The sequence below is a fragment of the Akanthomyces muscarius genome, chromosome 2, assembly GCF_028009165.1.
Source record: "Akanthomyces muscarius strain Ve6 chromosome 2, whole genome shotgun sequence".
NCBI classification, from domain to species: domain Eukaryota; kingdom Fungi; phylum Ascomycota; class Sordariomycetes; order Hypocreales; family Cordycipitaceae; genus Akanthomyces; species Akanthomyces muscarius.
This window is the reverse complement of record NC_079242.1, coordinates 3,930,950-3,952,563: the sequence shown is the minus strand read 5'-3', so window position 1 is coordinate 3,952,563 and position 21,614 is coordinate 3,930,950. Positions and strand designations below refer to the sequence as shown.

At 53.8% G+C, this 21,614-nt stretch overlaps 9 protein-coding genes across 9 annotated transcripts; 3 read left to right on the top strand and 6 right to left on the bottom strand.

Annotated features, from left to right (window-relative positions):
* Positions 1 to 2,073: 2,073 nt before the first annotated feature.
* On the top strand, positions 2,074 to 2,457 carry LMH87_004425 (uncharacterized protein; the record flags this gene model as incomplete). Its single annotated transcript, XM_056195638.1, has 3 exons — positions 2,074 to 2,138; positions 2,215 to 2,336; positions 2,414 to 2,457. The coding sequence occupies 3 exons, from the start codon at positions 2,074 to 2,076 to the stop codon at positions 2,455 to 2,457; spliced, it is 231 nt and encodes a 76-aa protein (XP_056049247.1).
* A 613-nt stretch (positions 2,458 to 3,070) lies between these two features.
* Positions 3,071 to 4,327, bottom strand: LMH87_004424 (uncharacterized protein; the record flags this gene model as incomplete). Its single annotated transcript, XM_056195637.1, has 1 exon — positions 3,071 to 4,327. The coding sequence occupies one exon, from the start codon at positions 4,325 to 4,327 to the stop codon at positions 3,071 to 3,073; it is 1,257 nt and encodes a 418-aa protein (XP_056049246.1).
* Positions 4,328 to 5,230: 903 nt separating this feature from the next.
* Positions 5,231 to 7,427, bottom strand: LMH87_004423 (uncharacterized protein; the record flags this gene model as incomplete). Its single annotated transcript, XM_056195636.1, has 2 exons — positions 5,231 to 6,753; positions 6,812 to 7,427. 2 exons carry the CDS (start codon positions 7,425 to 7,427, stop codon positions 5,231 to 5,233), a joined length of 2,139 nt encoding a protein of 712 aa, XP_056049245.1.
* A 715-nt stretch (positions 7,428 to 8,142) lies between these two features.
* On the top strand, positions 8,143 to 8,956 carry LMH87_004422 (uncharacterized protein; the record flags this gene model as incomplete). The annotated part of the gene is made up of 2 exons (XM_056195635.1): positions 8,143 to 8,208; positions 8,279 to 8,956. The coding sequence occupies 2 exons, from the start codon at positions 8,143 to 8,145 to the stop codon at positions 8,954 to 8,956; spliced, it is 744 nt and encodes a 247-aa protein (XP_056049244.1).
* A 354-nt stretch (positions 8,957 to 9,310) lies between these two features.
* Positions 9,311 to 11,489, bottom strand: LMH87_004421 (uncharacterized protein; the record flags this gene model as incomplete). The annotated part of the gene is made up of 4 exons (XM_056195634.1): positions 9,311 to 10,489; positions 10,549 to 10,925; positions 10,984 to 11,144; positions 11,212 to 11,489. The coding sequence occupies 4 exons, from the start codon at positions 11,487 to 11,489 to the stop codon at positions 9,311 to 9,313; spliced, it is 1,995 nt and encodes a 664-aa protein (XP_056049243.1).
* Positions 11,490 to 14,593: 3,104 nt separating this feature from the next.
* Positions 14,594 to 14,858, top strand: LMH87_004420 (uncharacterized protein; the record flags this gene model as incomplete). Its single annotated transcript, XM_056195633.1, has 2 exons — positions 14,594 to 14,715; positions 14,771 to 14,858. The coding sequence occupies 2 exons, from the start codon at positions 14,594 to 14,596 to the stop codon at positions 14,856 to 14,858; spliced, it is 210 nt and encodes a 69-aa protein (XP_056049242.1).
* A 255-nt stretch (positions 14,859 to 15,113) lies between these two features.
* On the bottom strand, positions 15,114 to 15,932 carry LMH87_004419 (uncharacterized protein; the record flags this gene model as incomplete). Its single annotated transcript, XM_056195632.1, has 2 exons — positions 15,114 to 15,304; positions 15,386 to 15,932. 2 exons carry the CDS (start codon positions 15,930 to 15,932, stop codon positions 15,114 to 15,116), a joined length of 738 nt encoding a protein of 245 aa, XP_056049241.1.
* A 1,505-nt stretch (positions 15,933 to 17,437) lies between these two features.
* LMH87_004418 (uncharacterized protein) lies at positions 17,438 to 17,879 on the bottom strand (the record flags this gene model as incomplete). The annotated part of the gene is made up of 3 exons (XM_056195631.1): positions 17,438 to 17,667; positions 17,737 to 17,809; positions 17,859 to 17,879. The coding sequence occupies 3 exons, from the start codon at positions 17,877 to 17,879 to the stop codon at positions 17,438 to 17,440; spliced, it is 324 nt and encodes a 107-aa protein (XP_056049240.1).
* A 1,300-nt stretch (positions 17,880 to 19,179) lies between these two features.
* Positions 19,180 to 21,181, bottom strand: LMH87_004417 (uncharacterized protein; the record flags this gene model as incomplete). The annotated part of the gene is made up of 3 exons (XM_056195629.1): positions 19,180 to 19,625; positions 19,695 to 20,964; positions 21,062 to 21,181. 3 exons carry the CDS (start codon positions 21,179 to 21,181, stop codon positions 19,180 to 19,182), a joined length of 1,836 nt encoding a protein of 611 aa, XP_056049239.1.
* Between the last annotated feature and the right edge of the window lie 433 nt (positions 21,182 to 21,614).

The window sequence follows — 21,614 nt, the reverse complement described above, 5'->3', positions numbered from 1 at the left end:
AAAATTGCGACTTCGATGGCCCTACGGCAAAGAACCCTGGTCGCAGTTACAATGGCGAAAGCCGAACCGAGCTCCTTGCAGAAATGTACGCTTCTGGAGCCAAACTAGCGAGTCCAGGGCACTAAAAACCGGTACGGTTTGCACATCAATATACTCCAAGGAGACATAATTATGCAGGCCAGGCAAAACTTCAGAGCCAAGTCTAGAGTCGGTATTGAAAGTGCACCAGCTCTGCGCTGAGCATGAAGAAGAGGGAGCAAGTTCCTGTAATCGTATAAAGCAGGCGCAAATGCTTACTTTACCAGTATCCGTAGCGCCACCTGTTTTAAGAATATCAGTTATAACTATCCACACGGAGTACAAGGTACGGAGGTACGGATAGCGCCGGTACAAGTACAAATAGGGTGGCTGGGGGGAAAGGGGAGGGGTGCGGTGACGAGTTTTATCATCACAGGAAAACCAAACCGAGAGAGGCAGATTTAGGACCGTGGTGCTGACCCGACAAATGAGACATGCAGCCTTGCGTTTTCTTTTTTGTCCCTCGAACCTCCTATCCGCTTCCCAGCCTACCGGGTGACGATGACACGGCCTACCATGCCGCTTTCCTTCCCGCTCGCTGACGGGCAATCTATCGCGGGCGCGCGGTGTGATGTGAGATGGAGCTAGGGGCGGGTTTGATCTTTGCTCTGTATGTAAGCCGACATCATCAACGGTGAAGCTAACCCAGATTATGATTTTTTTGGCCGACCGCCGGTCGGTGGCCTATGCCCGGCCCCCCCGTGAGAGATGCGGCAAAAGAATAATAAGCGAGTACAGCGAGGGGCAGACAGGGGGACAAAGGTTCTTTCTCCTGTTTATTAGATACCTAAAGCGGGCTGCGTATATAGTCAAAATGGTGAAAATGGAAGCAAAATATGGATAGTTGGCGAACAGGACAAGGGTTGGGGGGGAGGTGGGTTGTCGTCGTGACCTTGGCACATGGCCACGACGATTGTTCTCGTCGGGCTTTGCTTCTTTGTCTTCTCTGGTCTTGACACGCCCCCAGTGCGCGCCCGTGTGTGTAGATGTATATTTCCTTTTTTGTGTAGCAGTAATGCCCGCTGCAGATCCCCTTCTGCGACACGACGTGTTGGTGCCTCCACCTCATTTTCTGCACTGCATCCCTTTCCTCGAGAACAAATCATTTTGGTCAGGAGAGAAGAAATCACTTCTGCAGGGAGATGTCTCTCCTACGCACGAGGCTGTGGGAACAGGCTTGGCTTTTTCTGTGCCTGCTTGCCCGCAGACGTTGCATTGGATGGGATCACGGTACCGAGAGACCGGATGAGCGAGGGGAGGGCACAAAGTCTACTGTAGCTGCTCTCTGTCATTCCACGGCTGTCTCTCCCCAGTCTTTTCACCTTTATCGGGCTCGTCGGAGAAGTTTTGAAGAAAAAAAGATTGGTGGTATCTTGTCACTGCACATGACCAATTTACCAAGTACACGGAGACGCTGTACCTCAACACCGTAGTAGAGGAACACCAAAATCTTTGAACCATGATGCATGTACCCCAGACTTTGTGAGAGTACTGCAGAGTCACGACTTCGATGCTTTGTAACCTGTATGCTTCATATCTCGCAGCGTGGGGGATGCGCATGCAACGGTGGACGCAGCTGCCTTGAGCTTGGCGTAAATGGACCACCGGAGGCTCACGTAGAATGTGGGTTAAATGTTCCCAAACCTTATACCAGCTGTAAAAACACAATCTCAAAGCGACTGCTGAATAGAACTCCCATGCTCTGGCTACGCCTAGATGGGGGTGAAGCTGGGAAGAGGGGGGGCAATGACGCAACTGCCTGCAGGAGTTCAGTCACCTGCGCCATCTTCGCGGTAGTTTGGGGCAGATGTGCAGAGTAGAACCGGGTGTGGCGTCTTTAGCTGCTCGTTTACTGAAATGCTGCAGACTGAAATTTGATTTCTGAAGCCCCAGAATAAAACGTCTCCTTGTCCGAGTTTTTGTCGTGTCTGTCTCCTGCGCTGGCAACACAAGGCCTCGTGATCCACGGCCGCCCGGGCCGAGGGGTATTTTGGCATGTCTCTGTTTCTTTGCTGGAATCATTACGCCCTCTGGGTATATTTGCTCGTGATATCAGAGCGGTTCGTCCACATATTCGGTGGCTTTCCGGAAAGCGTTTGTAGTGTGTGCAGTGTGACTGACAGATACGGGCTGAAGGGGCGTGGTGGTGGCATCTTTGCCAGTTATTCTGTGGATATACGAGGAGACTCAGATACTATGCGTGATATTACGTCTTCCGTCATATATTCGACGATACCATCTCATTATGGACCATTGTGGTATGTACGATGTTGTATTTTTCGGGCCAAATTTGGCTTCATTGACTGAACAATGAGCTTTGCTGACTTGGTTGTAGCGCCCCAAGAAGACTTTTCTACTTGTATACTTGGACCAACATAATGCGCTTATTTTAGAGCATGCTGTTGCCTTATCGGCTTGTTCAGAAGCATAGAAAGATGCGCGACACCCGATGACAACTGCAAAGCTTGTGGGTGAACTCAACAACACGAAACACGAAGTCAATAGAGAAAAGAGTCGATATTGGTGTCGATCAAAACATGGAAAATAAAAAGTAACATAGTAATTCATCCCTGAAAAGGTGAATGCAGCATCATTTGCCGGCTTAAACCGGTATATTGTGTCTCTAAATTGTAAACAAAAAGATGTGAGGCCAACCAAATAGGAGGTAGAGCAAGATTATACGTTTGCTAAAAATGCTGTTATTAGTTTTACTCTGTATTATCATTGTAATCGACACATGTAACGCCTGCGAGATCCCAAACAGAAGCAAAAGTATGCTGGAAACATGAACCCAAAAATCGTGCGCCCTATTGTCCGGGTTCAAAGTGTAGAAATCGGATCAAAGTACAACAGCAGGCGAGGGAGCCTGCGAGTTTCTCCGCATACACACTCTCTCGTGTCGCGAAAAGGAAAAAAACAAATAATAGAAGGAATTCCGACGCCAGGGAGAGAAAATGAGCCAAGTCGACAGACAAAGAAACTCTTGTGGTGCTCATCGGCCAATCAAGCCCCAAAGATTCCACGGTCCTCGACAACGCTTGGCAGAGGGGGTAAGAGGAACCTCTTCATACTCTTGGGCTTCTTGATAGTCCCGGTCGTGGAGGTTGTACTCATCATTGCGCAGCCTCTTGAGCGCCGATGACGATGACGCGGCAGCGGCAGCGGCAGCGGTAGTGGCGGTGGTAGTGGTAGCGATGCTCTCGGGTAACGAAAAGCATGGTGAAAGAACGGGGCTCTGCAGGCCGCCGTCATCGTCCTCGTCGCCGCCATCAGAGGGCGGCGGCGAGATAAGTAGGGTGCCCCGGGACTGTGCCCTCACCTCCGACACCCGCTGGCTCGCCTGCTCGTCTCGGACGAGCATGCTATGGCGGCGCAGCTGCTCGACGTAAGTAGGCACTTGCGGCAGGCTCGCCAGGTGCGCGAGCAGCGCAGGTATGTGGTAGAGCACAGGCGAGTCGAGCAGGTCGGCGGCGCGGATGCGAACCTCGTCGCGGCGGCGGCCAACTGCGAAAGCTATTGCTGCGGCGCTCTGCTCGTGGAAGTAGGACGAGGCTGCCGAATCGGCAATGAGTCGGTCCACGATGAGGCGCAGCGCCGTGGTCTCGCGCTCGAGGTCGCAGCGCCGCACGAGGCGAAGAGCGGTTGCTTCGGGCTGTTGCTGCTGCTGCTGTGGGGGCAGCGCAGGCTCCTCGTACGGCGGGAACTCTTCGCTGCTGCTGCTGTTGCTGCTGAGGTCGTCGATGCTAGGCGGCAGTCTGAATTCGTCGCCTTGAACGCTCACAGTGTCAGACTCATACCCGTCGCTATCATCATCATCATCCTCGTGGCCTTCGTCCTCGCTGCTGCTGCTGTCGTCCGAGCCCGACTCGTGCACGAATTCCGGCGGGGTAGAGTCGAGTCGCAGCCACGAAATCTCGCGCAGGTCAAAGAAGTTGGGGTGCACGTCGAGGACACCCTGCGGCGCTGCCGCGGCGACGGCTCTCCCGCCCTGGGCGGCGTCGCGAAAGGCGTAGTAGTCGTCAGCCGCGGTGCCGTGATGATGTGCCACAGTCCAGCGGTCGGCGCGCCCACGGAGATAGTTCAGCGCCGGCGCTCCACTTCCGTGGTTGAGGTAGTCGAGGATAATGTCGAGGCCGGCGACGAGCTGGTCCTCGGTGTCGCCGGGGACGGGGAACTGGGAGAGCAGCTGGTGGGCGTAGCGGTTGTCGAGGCTGGCGACCCTGCGACGAATTCGGCGATCTTGACTCATGATTCTGATATTAAACTGATGGCATTAAGAGGAATAGGGAGAGCGGGGGTAAACAAAAGGAAGGAACGACGGTGTTATTATCATAGGATAGGATTAGGCCTTGTTCATGATGGCACAAAGAGTTGGGTTGAACAGAAACGACAACAAAAGAAAGACGGGTAAAGGGAGAAAGGTTGAGAAGAGAGTGTGAGATGAAAGGAAGAAAAACAAGAGGAGAAGCTTTATTGTTATTTCTTTCCTAGTTAACAAAAGAGAGTTGCTGAGGCCGTTGCCTCTGGTAGCTCTTTTTCTGGACTTGTGACCGTGACGCCCTAATTTCACAAAAGCAACTCTGTGGGCGCTTTCACCATTGCATATTCAAGTTCATTTTCTTTCATGTTTCATCCTTTTAGAAAGAAGTGAAAGAATCCTACGTGTTTCTAGTGAAAACTGATACACAGTCGACTCCTCCTGCCTTCCCCTCTGGTTTTTTTCGTGCCGCGACTCGCCATGGCCGAAAGGTCAAAGACGCGATGAACAAGGAAATCATCGAGGTGCGCGATAATAAACATGTAGCCTAGCCGTGCTGGTTGCAACCGTGAGCCACGCCGTCATAGACCTGCGTCGTGCGTGTTGGTCGGAGACATCTTTCGCCGAGGCCCGTCGTTAGTTGCTTGCACCCACGCCCAACAAAAAGGCAAATGCCGTTGCTATCGATACCATCTTTCTGTCGACTAATAGTACATTTATATTTGATGTCTTTATGAAGTGTCATTCACCCATCAACGATACTCCAAGCTATGTAATGTCTATCAAAATGCAGCTCTCAAGTCGCCTATTCCGCCGCCTAGTGATGAAACATTGGGTGTGCTAGTTATGACATATTTTCTCACTCCCCGTCGTAGAGATCTACATTCCGCGTGTTCATCGCATCATAAACCCAAATTCATCATCGTCCGAGTCGCCGTGCATGTCGTCTTCGACATCCTCCAGCGCCATCTCCACGAACCTGCGAATCCACGCCTGCTGCTCTGGGTTCAGCTCAGCTTGCGCCTGTAGTAGTTCCCTGACTTCCTCCTCTGCCGCCTCGTCTTGCTGCCGCCGGTCCTGTAGAGCTTGCTGCTGTCTCGCGCGGCCCTCGTCGTGCTGGTTCTGACGGGCCCGACCACGTCCCGCGGCGGCCGGGGCACCTCGTCCTCGACCCCGTGCCGCACCTCCGCGTGCACCTCCTCGAGGTCCTCTGTTGATGTTATTATTGTTGCCACCGCCGCCGCGACCACCGCGGCCACGACGTCCATCTCTTGCGGCGGGCGCTGCGGCGGCATCTGGTGCTTCATTTCTAGCCAGGCGTGCGCCTGGATCATCCATGACCCGCAGAACGAGGGGCGCTTCCCGCGCGACCGCTGGCCGTCTTTCCTCAGGCTGCGGCTGCTCCGGCGGGTGATCGCCATTGGCACCGTTTTCATCGAGAACGGATTCTTCGTCTTCGCTCTCCTCCTCTTCAGCCGGCAGAACGATGATCTCCTCTAGTACTGGTGCTGGCGCGGGTGCCGGGATCGGTGCTTGGCCCTCTCCGCCGCCGAATCCAAGCCCCACGTCATTGCCATCACCACCTTCCAGTTCCCAGAGGCGCATGTAGCACGAAGTCACCTTGCCAGTGGCCTGCATATTGTAGTGCTTGTATGGATTGCTTGGATCCAGCCACGCGGAGCAGAGATAGCAAAAGTGCGTGTCGCAGCGCGAGCAGACCATGTGGTTGCAGCCATGTGTCTTCTGCGCGGGGGCAGAGCAAGTCGGACAGGGCGAGGTGTGCAGCTCAAGATATGCCATCGAGGCCTTCTCCTCGTCCGTGAGTTCTTGTTTCGTCTTCTTTCCCGTGCAGCGGACAAACTCGCCATGCCAGGACTGAAGGCACCTGCTGCAAAAAGCAAAGCCGCAGTCGTCGCATACGCACAACAGGTCGGCCGGGTTGAATTTGGCTTTGGCGGCAGCTTTTTCCTTCTTTTTGCTGCTACTTTCTTCAACCTCCGTATCGTCATCTTCGTCGTCATCTGATGCGTCGACGAGTTCGAGGCCCTGGGGCTTCTTGTGCTTCTTGGAGCGGGCGGCGCCGTTGCACCACTGTCGCGGGCAGTATATGGTGTTCTTGTCCGACTCCAGCTCCGTCTTGTACTTTAGAGTGACATATCGCTTGACTAGCTCTTCGGACAGACCAATCTGAAGCAGTTCGCTGGGGCTTATGAAGGTCCTTGGTTTCCTGGCTGGACGACCAGCTGCATCCGCAAGGCTCTTGGACGCTCGTTCTTTGGCACAATTTGGCGCCAGGCACCGTACTGTGAGAAGTTCGCCGCTTTTGATGGCATCTCCGTAGAAGTCACAAAGACACTGGACGCAGAATATATGGCCGCAGTCATTCATTCTGTGGCAGGCTGTACCCTTTTTCGGATCTGAGTATATCCATCGTCAGCGCAAGAACAAGATCAGCCAGCCGTGATTTTTACATACCCAAGCAGACTCCACATTCAAATGTTTCCTTTTCAAAGGCGGCTTTCTTTGCCTTGATATCATAATCCAGCACGGCGACCTTGTGCTCTGAATCAACAATGAGCGTGCCGTCGGCTCCAATGGTACCAAAGACATCATCAGCACCGTGCTGAATATGGTCGATGTAGGTGTACACGACCATGTCACGCCCCATTTCTTCCCAGAGCCGCGGCGCATCCTCCTCCAGACGGGAGAGCGTGTCGTCGCGCAGCCACTGCGGCGTCGTCTTTAGCGTGACCTGCGGGGGGCACGACTCCGGGTACCCATCGGGAAGTTTGATGAGTATGGAGATTGGCGGGAAATGCGAGACTTGCAGTGAGTCGAGGTGCGGCGGTGGTGGTGCCGCCGCTGCCGCTGCTGCGCCGGCCAGGGCGTTCTGCGATGCTTGGTCCTCGTCCACGGCGTTTCCAGCCGGCGGAAAGGTGACCGTCAAGGGCTCGGCCAGCTCAACAGGAATCTCGAGCTCAAAGGTAAACGGCGAATCGGCGCCCTCGGGCCGGCGCAGCTCCGGGAAGATGGCCTCGAGCGCCTCCAGCTCTGTGCGACGCACGTCGTCGCTGTCATCTGTAGGATCCATGGTAGTGTATGCTGTGCGACTGCGTCATTATCCTTGGTACATTCGGCCTTTTGAATCAAGGTTCCGGGCAGCAGAAGTTTGTATTCTTTTCTTTCTGCAAAGAATAGCCAGTCTACCCGGACATGAGAAGAGAAATTCCGCAGGGGAGGTGGCGGCTTGGTTAGACGCTAGAAGAGGGATGGTTTTGTGGCGACAGGTCGCGATGGCGTGAGGAGACAGCTATATGTGACAGCTGGCGTTGCGTGGAACCTAGCGGGATGAAAACCGCAGCCAGATAGTGGCAATTGTATTCAAGCTTCAAGTGTATAGAAAAAGAAGAGGAAAAGAAGAGATTGTTCGATGCATGGCTCTCATTTGGGGTCCTGATCGGGCGCGCTCTGCGGACGGCGGTATGACTCTTTTCCCGCTAGAAATTGGGCTGATGAAGCCGCTACACTTTTGGTTGGTTTGCCGCTGGAGCACCGGAGCATTTTGACCCCACAGGGGAGCTCCCGCCTAAATACCTACTGGCTTGCATCACCAGCATCATCACCAGCCGTCGAGGGGCAGATCAGATTGCTGGCGTTTTTTTACGCATATTCCTTTGCGTATTGTTGCAGCATCGTCAATCCAGCCTCCCAATTACATACGCAGTATGCGATAGGCCACGGGACGCCCAACGCTGTCGATTCGTTTCCACCGCCCATCTGCATCTCCCCCTCCCCCGTTCGCCACCATGGGCTACGACGAAGCCGCTGCCACCGCGCCATTGGCGTCGCTCTCCATCACGCATGTATACTATGTGAGCCCTCTTTTGCCCCCTGCCAATCCAACAAGGCGTCACGCCACTAACCCGTCCACCTCCGACCCAGGACCCCAACGACCGCATCTCGCTCCTCTGCGCATACCTCGCCCTCCTGCCGCAGGCGCTCGGCGTCGTCTACCTGACCCTCATCTTCGCATCGCGCGAGGTCGAAATCGCCCTGCTCTTCGCCGGCCAGCTCGCCTGCGAGGCGCTCAACTTTGTCCTCAAGCGCCTGATCAAGGAGGAGCGCCCGCGCCAGATCCACGGCAAGGGCTATGGCATGCCCAGCTCCCACGCCCAGTTTGTCTTCTTCTGGAGCGTCGCCCTCACCCTCGTCCTCCTCGTGCGCCACCGACCAGCGACGTCGAAATCAAAGTCAAAAGCGGCAGCAAACAACAGCAGCCGCAGCCGCAGCAGGATTGTCGAGCGTCTTGCCGTCAGCGCCGTGAGCTTGGTTCTGGCCGCCGCCACGGCCTGGAGCCGCATCTACCTCAACTACCACACCCCCAAGCAGGTCCTCGTCGGCAGCTCCGTCGGCGTCCTGTCGGCCGTCGCGTGGTTCGTCGGCACGGCGCTGCTGCGCAGGTCGGGTCTGCTGGAGCAGGCGCTGGACCTGCCCATGGTGCGCGCATTTCGTGTCCGGGACCTCATCGTGGAGGAGGATCTCAGCGAGGCGGGCTGGGATCGCTGGGAAGAGAAGAGGCTGGCAAGAAAGAACAAGCTGAAAGGTGTCAAGTCTCAATGAGCATTGCATGCATTCAAGTGCGGAAATACCTTTACTCTCTACGCTGAATAATCATACGTGAAAACTTGACAGTCGTCTTGTCACATTGCATCGCTGCTGCGCTACTTTGCTAACTAGCATAGATATACCCCAAGTACAGTAGCCAAAACAAATCATAAGATTGGAGGCTGATATAGAACAAAGAAAATAAATATAAATCGTCTAATCATGGCAAACGCTAGAAAAAAATAACGGCCTCTTATGTATACATCCAATTTTCCCGTCCATGGAAAGAAGCTGATACAGTGTTGTAGTACATGTCAAGCAGACTATTCTGTTGTTCCTACTTCATTTTCAAGACCAAAAATGAAACGTCTAAATCCATTCCGAGGGTCGCTTTTTCGTTGCCGATCCAGTCTCGTCCAACGGCGACATCCGCGGATCCTTGTCTGACGGACTCGGCATGGTCGTGCTGTTGCCCGGGCCTTCGGGGCTGTACACCATGGGGCTGAGGAGCATCTGGCTTTCACGCCCCTTGGCCGCCTTACGTTCCTTTTTGGCTTTGGCCGGCTGCAGCGGTGCTGGCGGCAGCTGCTTGGCGGGGTCGACCCAGACGCTGCTGCCAACTCTCACTGAGGTGCGGCGCGGGGATGAGTCGACGTCCTGCAGTGCCGCTGCCGCCGCCGCCAGTCCATTAGCACCCGCGGCGAGCGGGGCAATGATGGATTTGGGATAGATAGACGACGTGGGTCGGGGCGTGGGGGCGCGCTCCTGCAGGTACGATGTGCCTGCGACGCCGCGGGTGGGCATGTCGTTGACGTTGGACAGTCGCAGACCAATCTGCACCGTCGCCGAGGAGGCCATGGAGGAGTCTCGCTGGTGGCTCGGTACGAAACCAGGCATAAGCACTGGTGGCGGCAGCAGGCTCGATATGTCTCGTCTCATAATGTCATACTCCATGGCTTCAATGTCCTCGTCATTTACCTCGGCGCTGTCGCCGCGAGCCAGAGTTGGCGGAGTGTATGTAGCGGCGGGCAAAACCGACAGAGGCTTGGGGTTCAGCGCGGGAGTCTGCTGCGGCTGCTGCTGTGGGAACACACTATACGACGCCTTGCGAGTGTGAACCTTTCGCGGTGAGCCTGTAACGCTTTGCGCTCCTGTCCCGCTCATTGTCTGTGCGAGACCAATTTGGCTCTCCGCAATCATGCTCTCGCGGTTTGTGTCTGCAGGTGAATATGGCTGATATACGCGGGGCGGAGGCGAGACGGGCTGTTCGATCTGGTTTGTGTACGTCTCCGTCATGGGCGACTTGCGCATCTGTCGCTTCCTTGTCTGCTCCTGCTGTTTCTGTTTCTTCTCACGGTCCATCTCAAAATAGCCCTTGCGGCCAATGTTGCTGCTGTGACAGGTACGCAAGAAGACGTAGAGGCCGCCATTTGTCAGGGCCGTCAGGTTTGTAGCCACCATGGCGGCCATCTCGAGCTGGCCACGCAGCTGTGAGACCTCCATGTCGTCACGGAGAGTCAGACTGGCAAAGAATGGGATCGCGACGCTCTGCTAGAGTATTAGCATTCATTCCGGAGATACCGAGTTGAGTAGAATATCAAGCTCACATTTGTGATCGCGCCAATACACATGTAGTAGACCATGCGTGAGGCCGCAATTCTCTCAATAGCACCGCCTGAAGTGCCTCGATATAGTCGTGCGAACGTGATGATGCTGCCCAGCAACAGACTACCGGATATGGAGATGAAGAGGCCGAAGCACGCAACGCGATACTTTTGCACAAACCAAAACAGGGAGGCGAAGCAAAAGTTGGGCGGCTGCACCACGCGAGTGACTGCATACGTGGCAGCCAGAGAGACAACGACCAGGGCGACGCAGACGGAGATCGTCCACTTGCCAAAACTGTCGAATGCCCGTCGCCGAAAAGCACGCACTGCAGTCTCCACGCCAAAGACAAGCTGAATATATGGTACAATAAATATGGCTATGGGGGGTTAGCCAATCGTTTCTGCAATTTTCGGCGGAGAGTGCGATGCACTTACTAGGCAGCATGACTTGTGAGATGGGCGTACAGCCAAGGATCAGCAGTCCTGACATGCCCTTACTTTGCTCGACGGCAGTAATGGTCCCTTGAACAATGATGCCAATTGCCAAAATAAAGGGGAAAATGTTCATGGGCCCTATTATTTTGTACATGGATGTTCTAGTCAGTTGGTCAGCGCCGCAACATTTATTTCTTTTTTGCCCAGACATCGGGCACCCTTCCGTACCTGAATCTCATTTTGGGATCGGCCCTCTTGGCGGACCAGTAACAGTCTGCGAAAATTCCCACAGCCAGGATCAATCCTACCACTGCGTTGAAGCTGGCGAGAATAATGGCCGACTGCCGTACCGTCTTGGATGTGGCGAATCGGAGCTCGTTGATGACTGCGTTTGTCGAGTTGGCTTGGAACTGGAAGCCAGTCCAGTCTGTGGTAAAAGACCCATTGCCAATAATTCCCTCCGCAGCCGCCCTGATGTCGAACGTGTGAGCCTTTTCGGTGTTCATTTTCTCCCCGAAAATTGCGAGTGATGCCTCTTCTTTCGTGTACGGAAGTGCTCGTTCCCGGCGACGATGATGATTCGAGTGCGACAGAACACACTGGCCTGGCCAGATTTCTAATCGGAATGGACCGACATTTAGTTTTCCGTGATCTTTGCTGCCTTTCTCAAACTTTGGACCGTCGATGCTGATACTTTCTAGCTGTTCACGGCTTTGGTCGTCGACAAAGACTGAGATGTCGGATGTGGATGCAATTGCGTTGACTGATGTGTAAGTAGAGAGATGAGACTTGCAGGAGCGGAAACAAACAGGTTCAAGAAGAGAACACCTGAACAAAACGTGACAAAAAGACGACTCTTGAATCAGGGACCCACGGGGATCAGGTCGTCTCCCGCATAGATGCCAGGTCCACCACGCATGAACGGCAAGCCAAGCTCTCAGGGTATGCACCCTTTTCTGCCGTTATTCTCACCCCAAAACGGTCGAAAATGGGCTTACTTCGGCATCTGAAGCTGCCGGGTCGGGCATACTTCCCAAACACACGCCTCCTACGTGCTAGTTGCCTCCCGACCCCTCGTCGCCACACCCATGAGCGAGGGACCCATTGCTTTTTTTCGCCGCAGCAATGCATGGCATTTACAAGGCATTCGCATGGCGTTGGGTCTCTTGGCATGCAAGGCACAAGTCAGGGTCGAAGCTTTTCTGGGGGAGTCCAAGAAACAGCACGAGTCGCAGAGGGTGGTAATCAAGGTGCCATTGAGCCCCCTCGTCTCCGTCGGCGAACTGCAGGTAAGAGCACACAGGCAGCGTCATCACAGCCGCGACCAATACGCCAACCTTTCCCGACGACCGGACTAGTTCCGTCTGATTTTTCCTTTCTTCTTTGAGAAAATTAAGAGGATTGACGGTGGCTTTCCCGGCCCTGCACGCAAGCCACGTTGTCATAATATTCTTGATATAGTGTTGAAGCGCTTGACAGGCCCATCCCACATTTGAGCCGCTAGCCACCTCGCATTGAAGACAGCTCGATATTACAGTTCTGTAATTTGATTGGAGCGATGCGGCAACGTATTTCGATATTCCGGGACATCAGTGGCCAGTGAGAGGTAAAGTGGGTGGCGGCAGTGTGAAGCATCAATGCAACACTCTACAGTTTCGGGTGGCGGCCCCTGGCGATTCAGTTTGAGCTTGGAGATGGCGGCGCCAGCCGCCATTGGATTGGCCAATGCGACAGTGGTCTGGGTCTGCGATGGTCCATCTCAAGACTCAACGGGCCCTTTCTGGGTTTGCAGGTCGGATTAAGTGCCGAGCGCCAGGCTGTGCAGACAGCAATAGCCTATACAGGACTTGTCGCAAGGTTCAAGGATCTTGGATGGCACGGTGCATTGCACCTCGCAAGTTGGGGAGAGTGATAAGTCGGGGGAACATGAGCGACAGCTATATTGCCGGGCGCTCCTGTGCACCGGCCAATTTAAGAAAACTCAAATCGAGCGAGTATCGGGCCGGTCGTCTTTGGTGATGGTTCTCCAAATAGAGCAGAACGTACAGCGTCGAGATAGTGGTAGTTCCAAACATGTCTGTCTGCTGGAACATCTCTTGTCCTGCAGCACCATTGTTTCCGCTAGCCACACGTTCGAGATACGAGATCCGTGCACAGGTGCAGACGATTAAGAGCGATGAGGCAGGGCGGGTGTCAACTAGTGGCCGCTAACAGTCCTAGCGCAATCTTGCTCTGGGGTACGCGAGCTTGGATGCTGGAGTTATGGATGTGTTGGCGAGCCTATCATCAAGAAGACGAAATCGAAAATGAAATCATTCGCCCTGTTTGAGAAGGCGTGCAGGCATCAACACTAAAGCAAGTTGCCATCTCTTGGCTCACCAGGCAGGTCAAACAGGAGTCTAGCGCTTCCGAAGCCGCAATGCCGCCACCACACGTGGTGAGTTGTGCCGATTTTGTGCAAGTGCATATCAGAAAGGTACCCCGTCTTTGGGAGAGATGATGAGGTATCGGAGGGCGTCGTGCATAAACAGGACGTAGAAGGACGTAGATGGATGGCACAGCGTTGACTCTGAGCCAATCAGTCGGGTATCTTGACTGTTAATGCGTCATGGGCCGTGGCATGATTTGATGACTGATTTGAGGCGGCCACCAGGCACCAGGGTAACTTGGTTAGTGGTTAGGTATGCGGCAAAAGACCCATCTTCACAAGCAAAGCGGACGCGCTGCAAAAAACCGCATTATCATGGCGAGCCGATGGCAAAGAGCAGAAATTGCCTCCAACCAGCGAGCCTGCTGACCATTTTGCGCACCCGACGCACATGGGCAATTCTAGGTTTCTTGGGCGCCGTCATGGACGCCTCATTGAAGCTGGAAGCGGGCAAGATAGTCCCAGAGGCCGGAGCCAACTTTCCGGGCCATCTCGATGGTGCAGCGTCATGAGTGGCGGAAAGCGTTGAAGGTGAGCTTGGTGAGGTAGCCGGTACGTCATGAGCCGGGCCAAGAGACGAGTAGAAATGCGCAGCAGCAGACGGCCGGTGGATTCTGTGCCACACTGTGGCGCCGCTACCCACCTCTTTCTGTGGCTTGGTGCGACCTGCAAGACGGGCCTGATGGCATTTCCAAGACGACCACAGCACAATACCGATTCGTCGTCTGCACATTGGCTGGCAAGCTGCCTATTCTGTGGATATCACGGGCTTCTCTTTTCTGCCCCTGCCGCTCTGCAGCCACTTGCCACTTTTTCAGATGCTGTGCCTACAATTCCCTCCGCGCCGAAAATGCACATGACGTCAGGACTATGGCGTGCAGCTGCAGCAACGCCCGTTTGACGGACAGGAACGCCCAGTCACCAGTATCACAAGCGAGAATGAATGGCCAAAGATGAAAAAAGGACATACGTAATTGCAAGTGAGGGGTAATCCGGACCCTTTTGCTCCGGGAGACCCTTTTACTTTGTCTTCAGCCCACTTTCCCATTTCATCCGTCTCTATATATATCCCATCTCTGCGCCCAGATCTAGCTGTATACTTCTTCCATCATCCAAACAATCTACTCTTCTCCAATTACTCAAAACAAAACAAAACCTCAAAACACCAACCAAATCATCATAATGGATTCCATCAAGCAGGGTGCCAACTACGTTTCCGAGCAGGTCCAGAAGGCCACTGCCGGTACCAGCAAGGAGGCCAACAAGGAGGTTGCCAAGGACAGCAACGCCGGTGTCGGTACCCGGTAAGCATCTATAATCCAAAAGTGCACAATCGCCCTGGCTAACATTTATATCCAGTCTCGGAGCCGCCAAGGACGCCATGGGCGACAAGGCCAAGGAGTCTGGCCACGACGCCAAGGCCGAGGGCCACAAGCAGCAGATCTAAATTCGACGATCAATACATCGGCGAAGGATATTGCTAGGAATGACTTGTTCTCGATTGCTATAGAGAGATATGAATACCCTACCTTAGTCTCAATGACATAATATTTTGGCACATTGGTTTACATGGCAGCGTGATTTTTGTATATCAACTTAACAGTAATATTTCCACTGCTCACCAGCGTGTGTCGCAGTGTACATCGCCAACTTTCTCCGACATGCTCGTCTGCAGAACGCAAACCTGAGAACACATCCTCGTCTACTGACCCTTCTTTGACGCACGAACAGCAAACGCGTGAGAGATGTCGATGTACGAGTACCATACAGCATACAGCGGAATAAAAACCCACAGCATATTGAAAAAGACGAGGTACACCCACATGTACATGAAGTTGCTGCCATCCAGGTTCACATTACCAGTGAGCCACTCGGGGCAAAAGGTCATGAAGCCTAATACACACAGTCAGCTCAACCACCGTTCATCTTGCTCCGTCGCCGCACCACACCGGCCGCCATTGCACGCCAACTTACCTCCGTACAGCTCGCACGTAGCCAGCACAATCATCCAGAAGCTCGCCTTGGGGTCCCTCTTCGCAATCAGGTACGCGACGTACAGCGCCACGGGCCCGTCGAAGAAGACGGTCAGCAGCTCGAGGCTGATGACGCCCAGGTCGGCGCCGCCCCAGCGCCTGTCCGCGCGCGCGTACACCATCCACAGCTGCGCAAACGGGTTGCCGGCGGCGCCCGCCTGTGGGCCGTACACGCGCGCCGCGCCGTGCCCGAGGTAGTTGAACGGCGTCGCCACGAGCCCCGCCGCCGCGGGCGCCCCGGCCTCGACGTACGAGAAGAAGCAGTGGTACAGGAAGCTGCCCTCGAGGATGAAGTGGCACAGCGCGTCCGCCAGGTGCCAGATGAAGAGGAAGCGTAGCGCCGTCGACGTGGACGCGGCGAGGGCCCGGCGCGAGACGGCGTAGGCGACAACGACGATGCTGGCCGCTGCGGTGAGCGACACGAGCGTCGTGGTGTCGAACAGGTCGGGGGGCAGAGAGGAGGCGGCGGCGGCGGTGGACGAGCTCATTTTGGGCTTGGTGTATTCACTCGATTGACAAGTGTCTTATGTATATTATATGCGGGCAGAGTTTGAGTTGAGACGCGTGCAGAAGCCAAAGACACGATCCAGGGGGCTACACCAGGTCAGTTACATCAAGTACCTAGAACAAAATTACAGAGTCACAATACCTAGGAATTTGATACAGGCTGGGTTAGTGGACAGAGCAACTAAAAGCTGCGATAGCTTTAGCGGCTTCCAGCTGCCTTCTACAGGGATCCCACTGAGAGAAGTACCTACCTAGGATAGGTGAGCGGGCCAAGTACCTAGGGTACTTGCGCTCTAAGTTATCTATTTTAGTGTGGTTAAAGGTTGGGAGTTTAAGCCGCCGGGCGCTAAGCTACAACAGGCCGGACAGCCTAGAATCTACAGAATCGCACCGACATGTTACAGCGCTCGCGTGCGGGCGACAAGGCAAGGAGATTGGAGATGTCAAAGGCACCTTGAATAGTTATTTCATCTTAGATAATACCATTTGACCTATATCTTTGCGAAGATGCTTACCGTCAAATTCAATGCTGTCGACAGCCTTATACCCTGTGTCTAAGGCTTCCTGAAAGTCGTCACGAATATACACAACTGTTATTAACCGTCCATCATTTGTGTAAAAAGCACCAGCATGCCATTTCGTCCCAGCGCGAAAATTTAAAATGCCTATTTTAAGATTATCTGCCGTGAGCCGTCCGTGAGACTGGGATTTTAATTCACCTGGAGACATGGCGTGGATCGTGATATCTTTCCCCATCTCCAGAGAGTCGTGATAACCTCTCGAGGCCAGCACCACAGACACACCAGACATGCTCTTGAACCCCAAATGGACGCCATCGAGCTTATTATTGATGCTTGAGAGCATTATTTCGGCCAAGTCAGAATGCTCATGGAGAAAAGGCAACAATGTTTGCGCTTCTGGGCCGCCGGATCGTGTGTTGTATTCGAGCAGCTTCGGGCCCTGCGTAGTCATGACAAGACGACGCAAATGAGGCCGACAAATACGTGCCCTAAAATAATTTTCATCATCGTTCTTATACATAGAAAATTGTCAAACCTTCGCTATGAATGGATTCGATCGTGGGCTCGAAGATCCTATGAAGAGCATTCGGACGCAGGGTCGGCCTACCGAAACGAAAAGAGTGATCGCCCAGTATCCTCGGGGTTTGACGCGAGGGTCAGAAGACTTTGATAATACCTTCTAATCTCATGCCCTCCAAAGTAGGCTAGATTATTACCTTCTCAATCTCTTGCATCTGGGCTTGGCTGACAAGCGGAACGGGAGCATACACTCCCATTCCTCCTGTATTTGGTCCGCAGTTGCCGTCAAAAACTCGTTGGTGGGCCTGCCCAGGAGGGAGTGACTTGAATTATACACCATCAGAGAATGTGAGGACGCTGATATCGGGTCCTTGGAGACGTTCCTCGATGATTACAGACTGTCCGGGTCCGAATTTGTTCTCCAGCATCATCTCGCGTAACTCGAGTTATGCTTCTTGGCGATTCTCAGGAAGCACGACGCCCTTACCGGCCGCAAGGCCATCCACTTTGATGACAATGCTCTCACTTAATCCTTCCATATAGTCTTTCGCCGATGATTGAAAATGTTCATAGCGGGCCGTCGGGGTCGAATATTTGCTCATAAACGCCTTCGCGTAAGCTTTTGAGCCTTCCAGCTCGGCGGCAGCTTTGCTACGGCAAAAGCAAGGAATTTCCTCTTAAGACCATGTTAGAATAGAGCCATATGTGACGAGGCTTAGTGCTGTGATCATGCTACCAAACTCACTTTCCTTGAAGAAAGCTTGTACGCCATCCACAACGACATTGTCTGGGCCGGGGATGACCAGCTGAATGCTCTGCTACTGGAAACAAGCAGCACGTCGTACATGAGTATGCCAAGCTCCTCACCCTTTTGCGCCAACTCAGCATAATCGCCAATGCCTTCCAAATTTGTTACGCCAGGCAGCGCTGCTGTGCCACCATTACCTGGCGCGACAGATACGTGCTGGACTGATGAGCATTGTGGCAGCCTCCACACTAGGGCGTGTTCCCTGCCACCTTTGCCGATTAAAAGTACATTCATGCTGAGGTAATAGAAGAACGTTGCTTTGGTGATCTTCGTGTGGTTCCTGATATGGAAAACAACTGACGGCTTGCCTTTGAGAAAGAAATTGATTTCTGGAATTTGTGTTGTGCAACGTTGGCGGGCTAATATCTCGTATAGCGGTCGAGATCGCAAAATGGCGTAGATAGAATTTCGAGGCCAGGTTTAAACTTTCGCCCCGGCTGAATGGCTTTATACTATGGAGGCAAAATAGGAGGGAATACATCGTCGGTCAAACTAGGCCGTAGAAACAATTAGCCATGAATACTAGAGCTAAGCTAAAGTCTCTTCAGAAGCAAAACAATAGACCCTAAATAATTTCCTAGTACTTTTTAGGTGTTTCATCATAATGTAGATAGCCCTGAGTAGCTATCTGTAGAAGGCCTCGGTATCTACAGAGGTCGCCCTCAAAATAAGTGTCCACACTAGAATCTAGTTCTGACTATGGTACCTAGAGGATACATTAGTGTACTTCTTACTACAGTGAGGGTCACTGAAGTACAGGAGGATTTTACTGCTTCAGGAAGCCCTCATATGTACGAGCTTTCTACTAAGACGCTGTCATCTTATTCTCTGGGTGCGTCTCATAGCGCTTGTGGTACTGTTATGTACCTGCCTCTGTTGAATTCTTGTCAAATCTTTGGCTTCGCGGGACGCAGTTATATTGAAGGCGACCTCCGTAGCAACTGGCAATATGTTTTTCCCCATACTAGGAGGTCCCTTTGAAAATTCGCGTCTTTTCAGGAAGGAATCATCTAAGCACGGATTCGACAAGGGTTGGGTCTACGGGGGTGCTATAGCATTGCGGGCGGTCGTACGTCCGATGTAGCTGGCCACCTGCTCTGCAGAAACGGATTCATTATGAGAACAAATGGGAATGAAGGTCGAAAAACTTTTGCAATGCATTCTTTGGCCATTGAAGAGTCCAGACTCAAGACCCATGTAGCAATTACAATATATGCTTATATGAGTCAAATGACCAGACATCCATGCACGTAATATTCGTTGCCCGCGCCTGAAAAATAAACTTTACAGAGTATATCAAGCCAGAGCGAAAATAATGTCCTCCAGCCTCCCGTCTATATGCAAGATACGCCTCCCCCCCCTTTCCTCCTTTCAGGGGCCTCATTTATCCCAGTCCTTGAACCCTTTCTGTTTCTGCCGCGTGTTCCACCCCAGTTTGCCGCTGATGCTATTCACCCAGTCCTCGCTCCGCCGGCCTTCGGTCTGCACCGACGCAAAGGGGAAGCGGCTCGCACTGATCGTCACGTAGTCGCCGGGCTTGAGCTCGACGCGCTCGCGGCCGTCAAAGCTGGCCCACGACGACGTGCGCGCATCGTACGGCACGCCGACGCGCAGCACAATCGTGTCGGGCAAGATAATGGGCCGAAAGGACAGCGTGTGCGCGCAAACCGACGTCACGAGCATCACGGGGTTCTCCGGGTGGCACAGCGACCCGCCCGCCGCGAGGTTGTAGGCTGTCGATCCTGTCGGCGTGGACACGCAGATGCCGTCGGCGAGGATCGAGGTAAAGTGCTCGTCGTCGCCAAAAACTTCCGTGACGGACATGGCTGCGGAGAGCGTCTCGTTAGCTTCTTTTCTGCAGCTACTCCTTTGTATCATTTAGGGAAAATACATACTTGGATTCGGCCCGCGATCGACGACGACTTCGTTGAGAATCTCAAACGTTCCGTCCGGTCGGTGTGTGTGCGCATCTTCTCGCTCCTCGCCAATGAGCTCTTCCACCAGATCTCGCTTCTTGTGCTGCTCGTCCTCGTCCTCGTCCTCGCTCACAGCGCCGCCGCCCTCCCCCATCGTCAGACCATCGAGCTGCTCGGAAGCAGTCTTCTTGCGCCGGATACTGCGCATGACAGTGCTTTCAAATCGCAGCCGCAGACTGACGGTTACGCCTTTTGTAAACGCCGAGGTGAGCGTCGGCGCATATTCCTCAAAGTCAAACTTTGTCAGGAACCCGAGGCTGCCCAGCGCAAAGCTGAGCACTGGAGGCACGATGCGCTGGAACAGCCAGCTTGCGTAGAGCACGGTGCCGTCGCCGCCGAGCGTAATGACAAAGTCAAAAATGTGTGGCCGGGTGCGACACATGTCCTCATCCCAGAAGCGCAGTCTCCTCTTGACGTCTTCGTGTGCTTGGTCCTGGTCCAAGCTGGGGTCTGTTTCCAAGTTTTTCTTGCATATGTCGTTGATGAGCCCGTCCAAGTTGAACTTTTTGTTATCTCGAAGCTTGTCCTGAACGTACACGGTGTATTTGACGTTGCGGTCTACGCTTAGCAGCCAAGATGCCAGCTCTCGCGTGTTGGGTATCAAATCCTGGTCGTAAATCTTCGTCAAGATTAGTATCGATTTGACCCGAACCCGTATGCGCATACTGCTGAGCCGTCTGCTTAGCTCCCGTACGCCCCAGGCCATGTCGCTCAGCTGCTTTTTGGTGAGCATGCGCGACGGGTGTTCGCGGTTGTCCGCTGTCGTAGTCTGGTGATGTTTCTTCTGCATGGCGATGAAATCGACCTCGGACGCGCTGCGCAGCATCTCGCGAGTCCAGTCTTGCTGGTCGGACTGGCCAATCTCGCCGCTTTCGAGGCTCGAGGGGTCAACGACGGCGCGAGAATTGCGCCTCTCCGTGCCGTGCGCGTTGCTACTCGTCAGCGACGTGTTATCCGGGGCCGAAGTTGGCGCAAGCATGGATCCGTCGATCTGGGAGCCTGCGCTGCCTAAAACAGGGTGCGCTCGGTATGATTTCGCGGACTGGGGTTCGCTGCCGTGTCGCTGGCTTTCGAGGTACTGCTGCACCATGCCTTGTCTGCGCTGGACGGTGATTGAGTTCCGTGATGGGTGCTCTGATGACACAAGGGATGATTTTCGTCTATATGGGTTGCTGGGATCGAACACAACCTATGCCAAGCACATTGCCGCAGCATTAGCATCAAAATTCCACGCATCGCCAAGTTGCCGGTCTCCAATCGCAGTGGAATACGGAACAAGCACGAACCTCGACCGCCTTGCAGTCCTCGTCACCACTGCCATCGGAGCAGTCCTCAAATACCAGATCGGGCTGCTTATTTGTCGGTTTCGAGTTGTCCTCCTTGCTCGGGATCTTGTCCGCCTCCATCCTGCTTGGGTCCGCGGTCGCCGGGAGGGGCTGCCCTGAGCTATCGCGCAGTCGCCTAGTATAAATCGGTACGAATTAATGCAGTCGCGCGGTCCGGCCGAGACCAGGTATTTCTCCTTGTATCAGCAGTGCAGAATATGTTGCCAGGGAAGGTTTGACTTTGAAGCAAAAGCCCGTAGCTAGCCACATGTGTCGCATTGAACCCCACCAAAAAGCTCAGAGCTTGTGATGACGCGGGGCAGTCGTCTTTGTGGCTTCCCAGATCAAATTGGCTGCAGGAGAGCGGCATTAGATGTACTAAGATACTGATAGATGCCTACATTTGAAAGATATGGTTCCATGACCCGTCGAGGACTTTTGTTATTCTGGCTGTGGCCGTCGGTTTCGCACTGCGCTGCTGTCATCCTAGCAGGCATCAGTTATGACAGGCAGC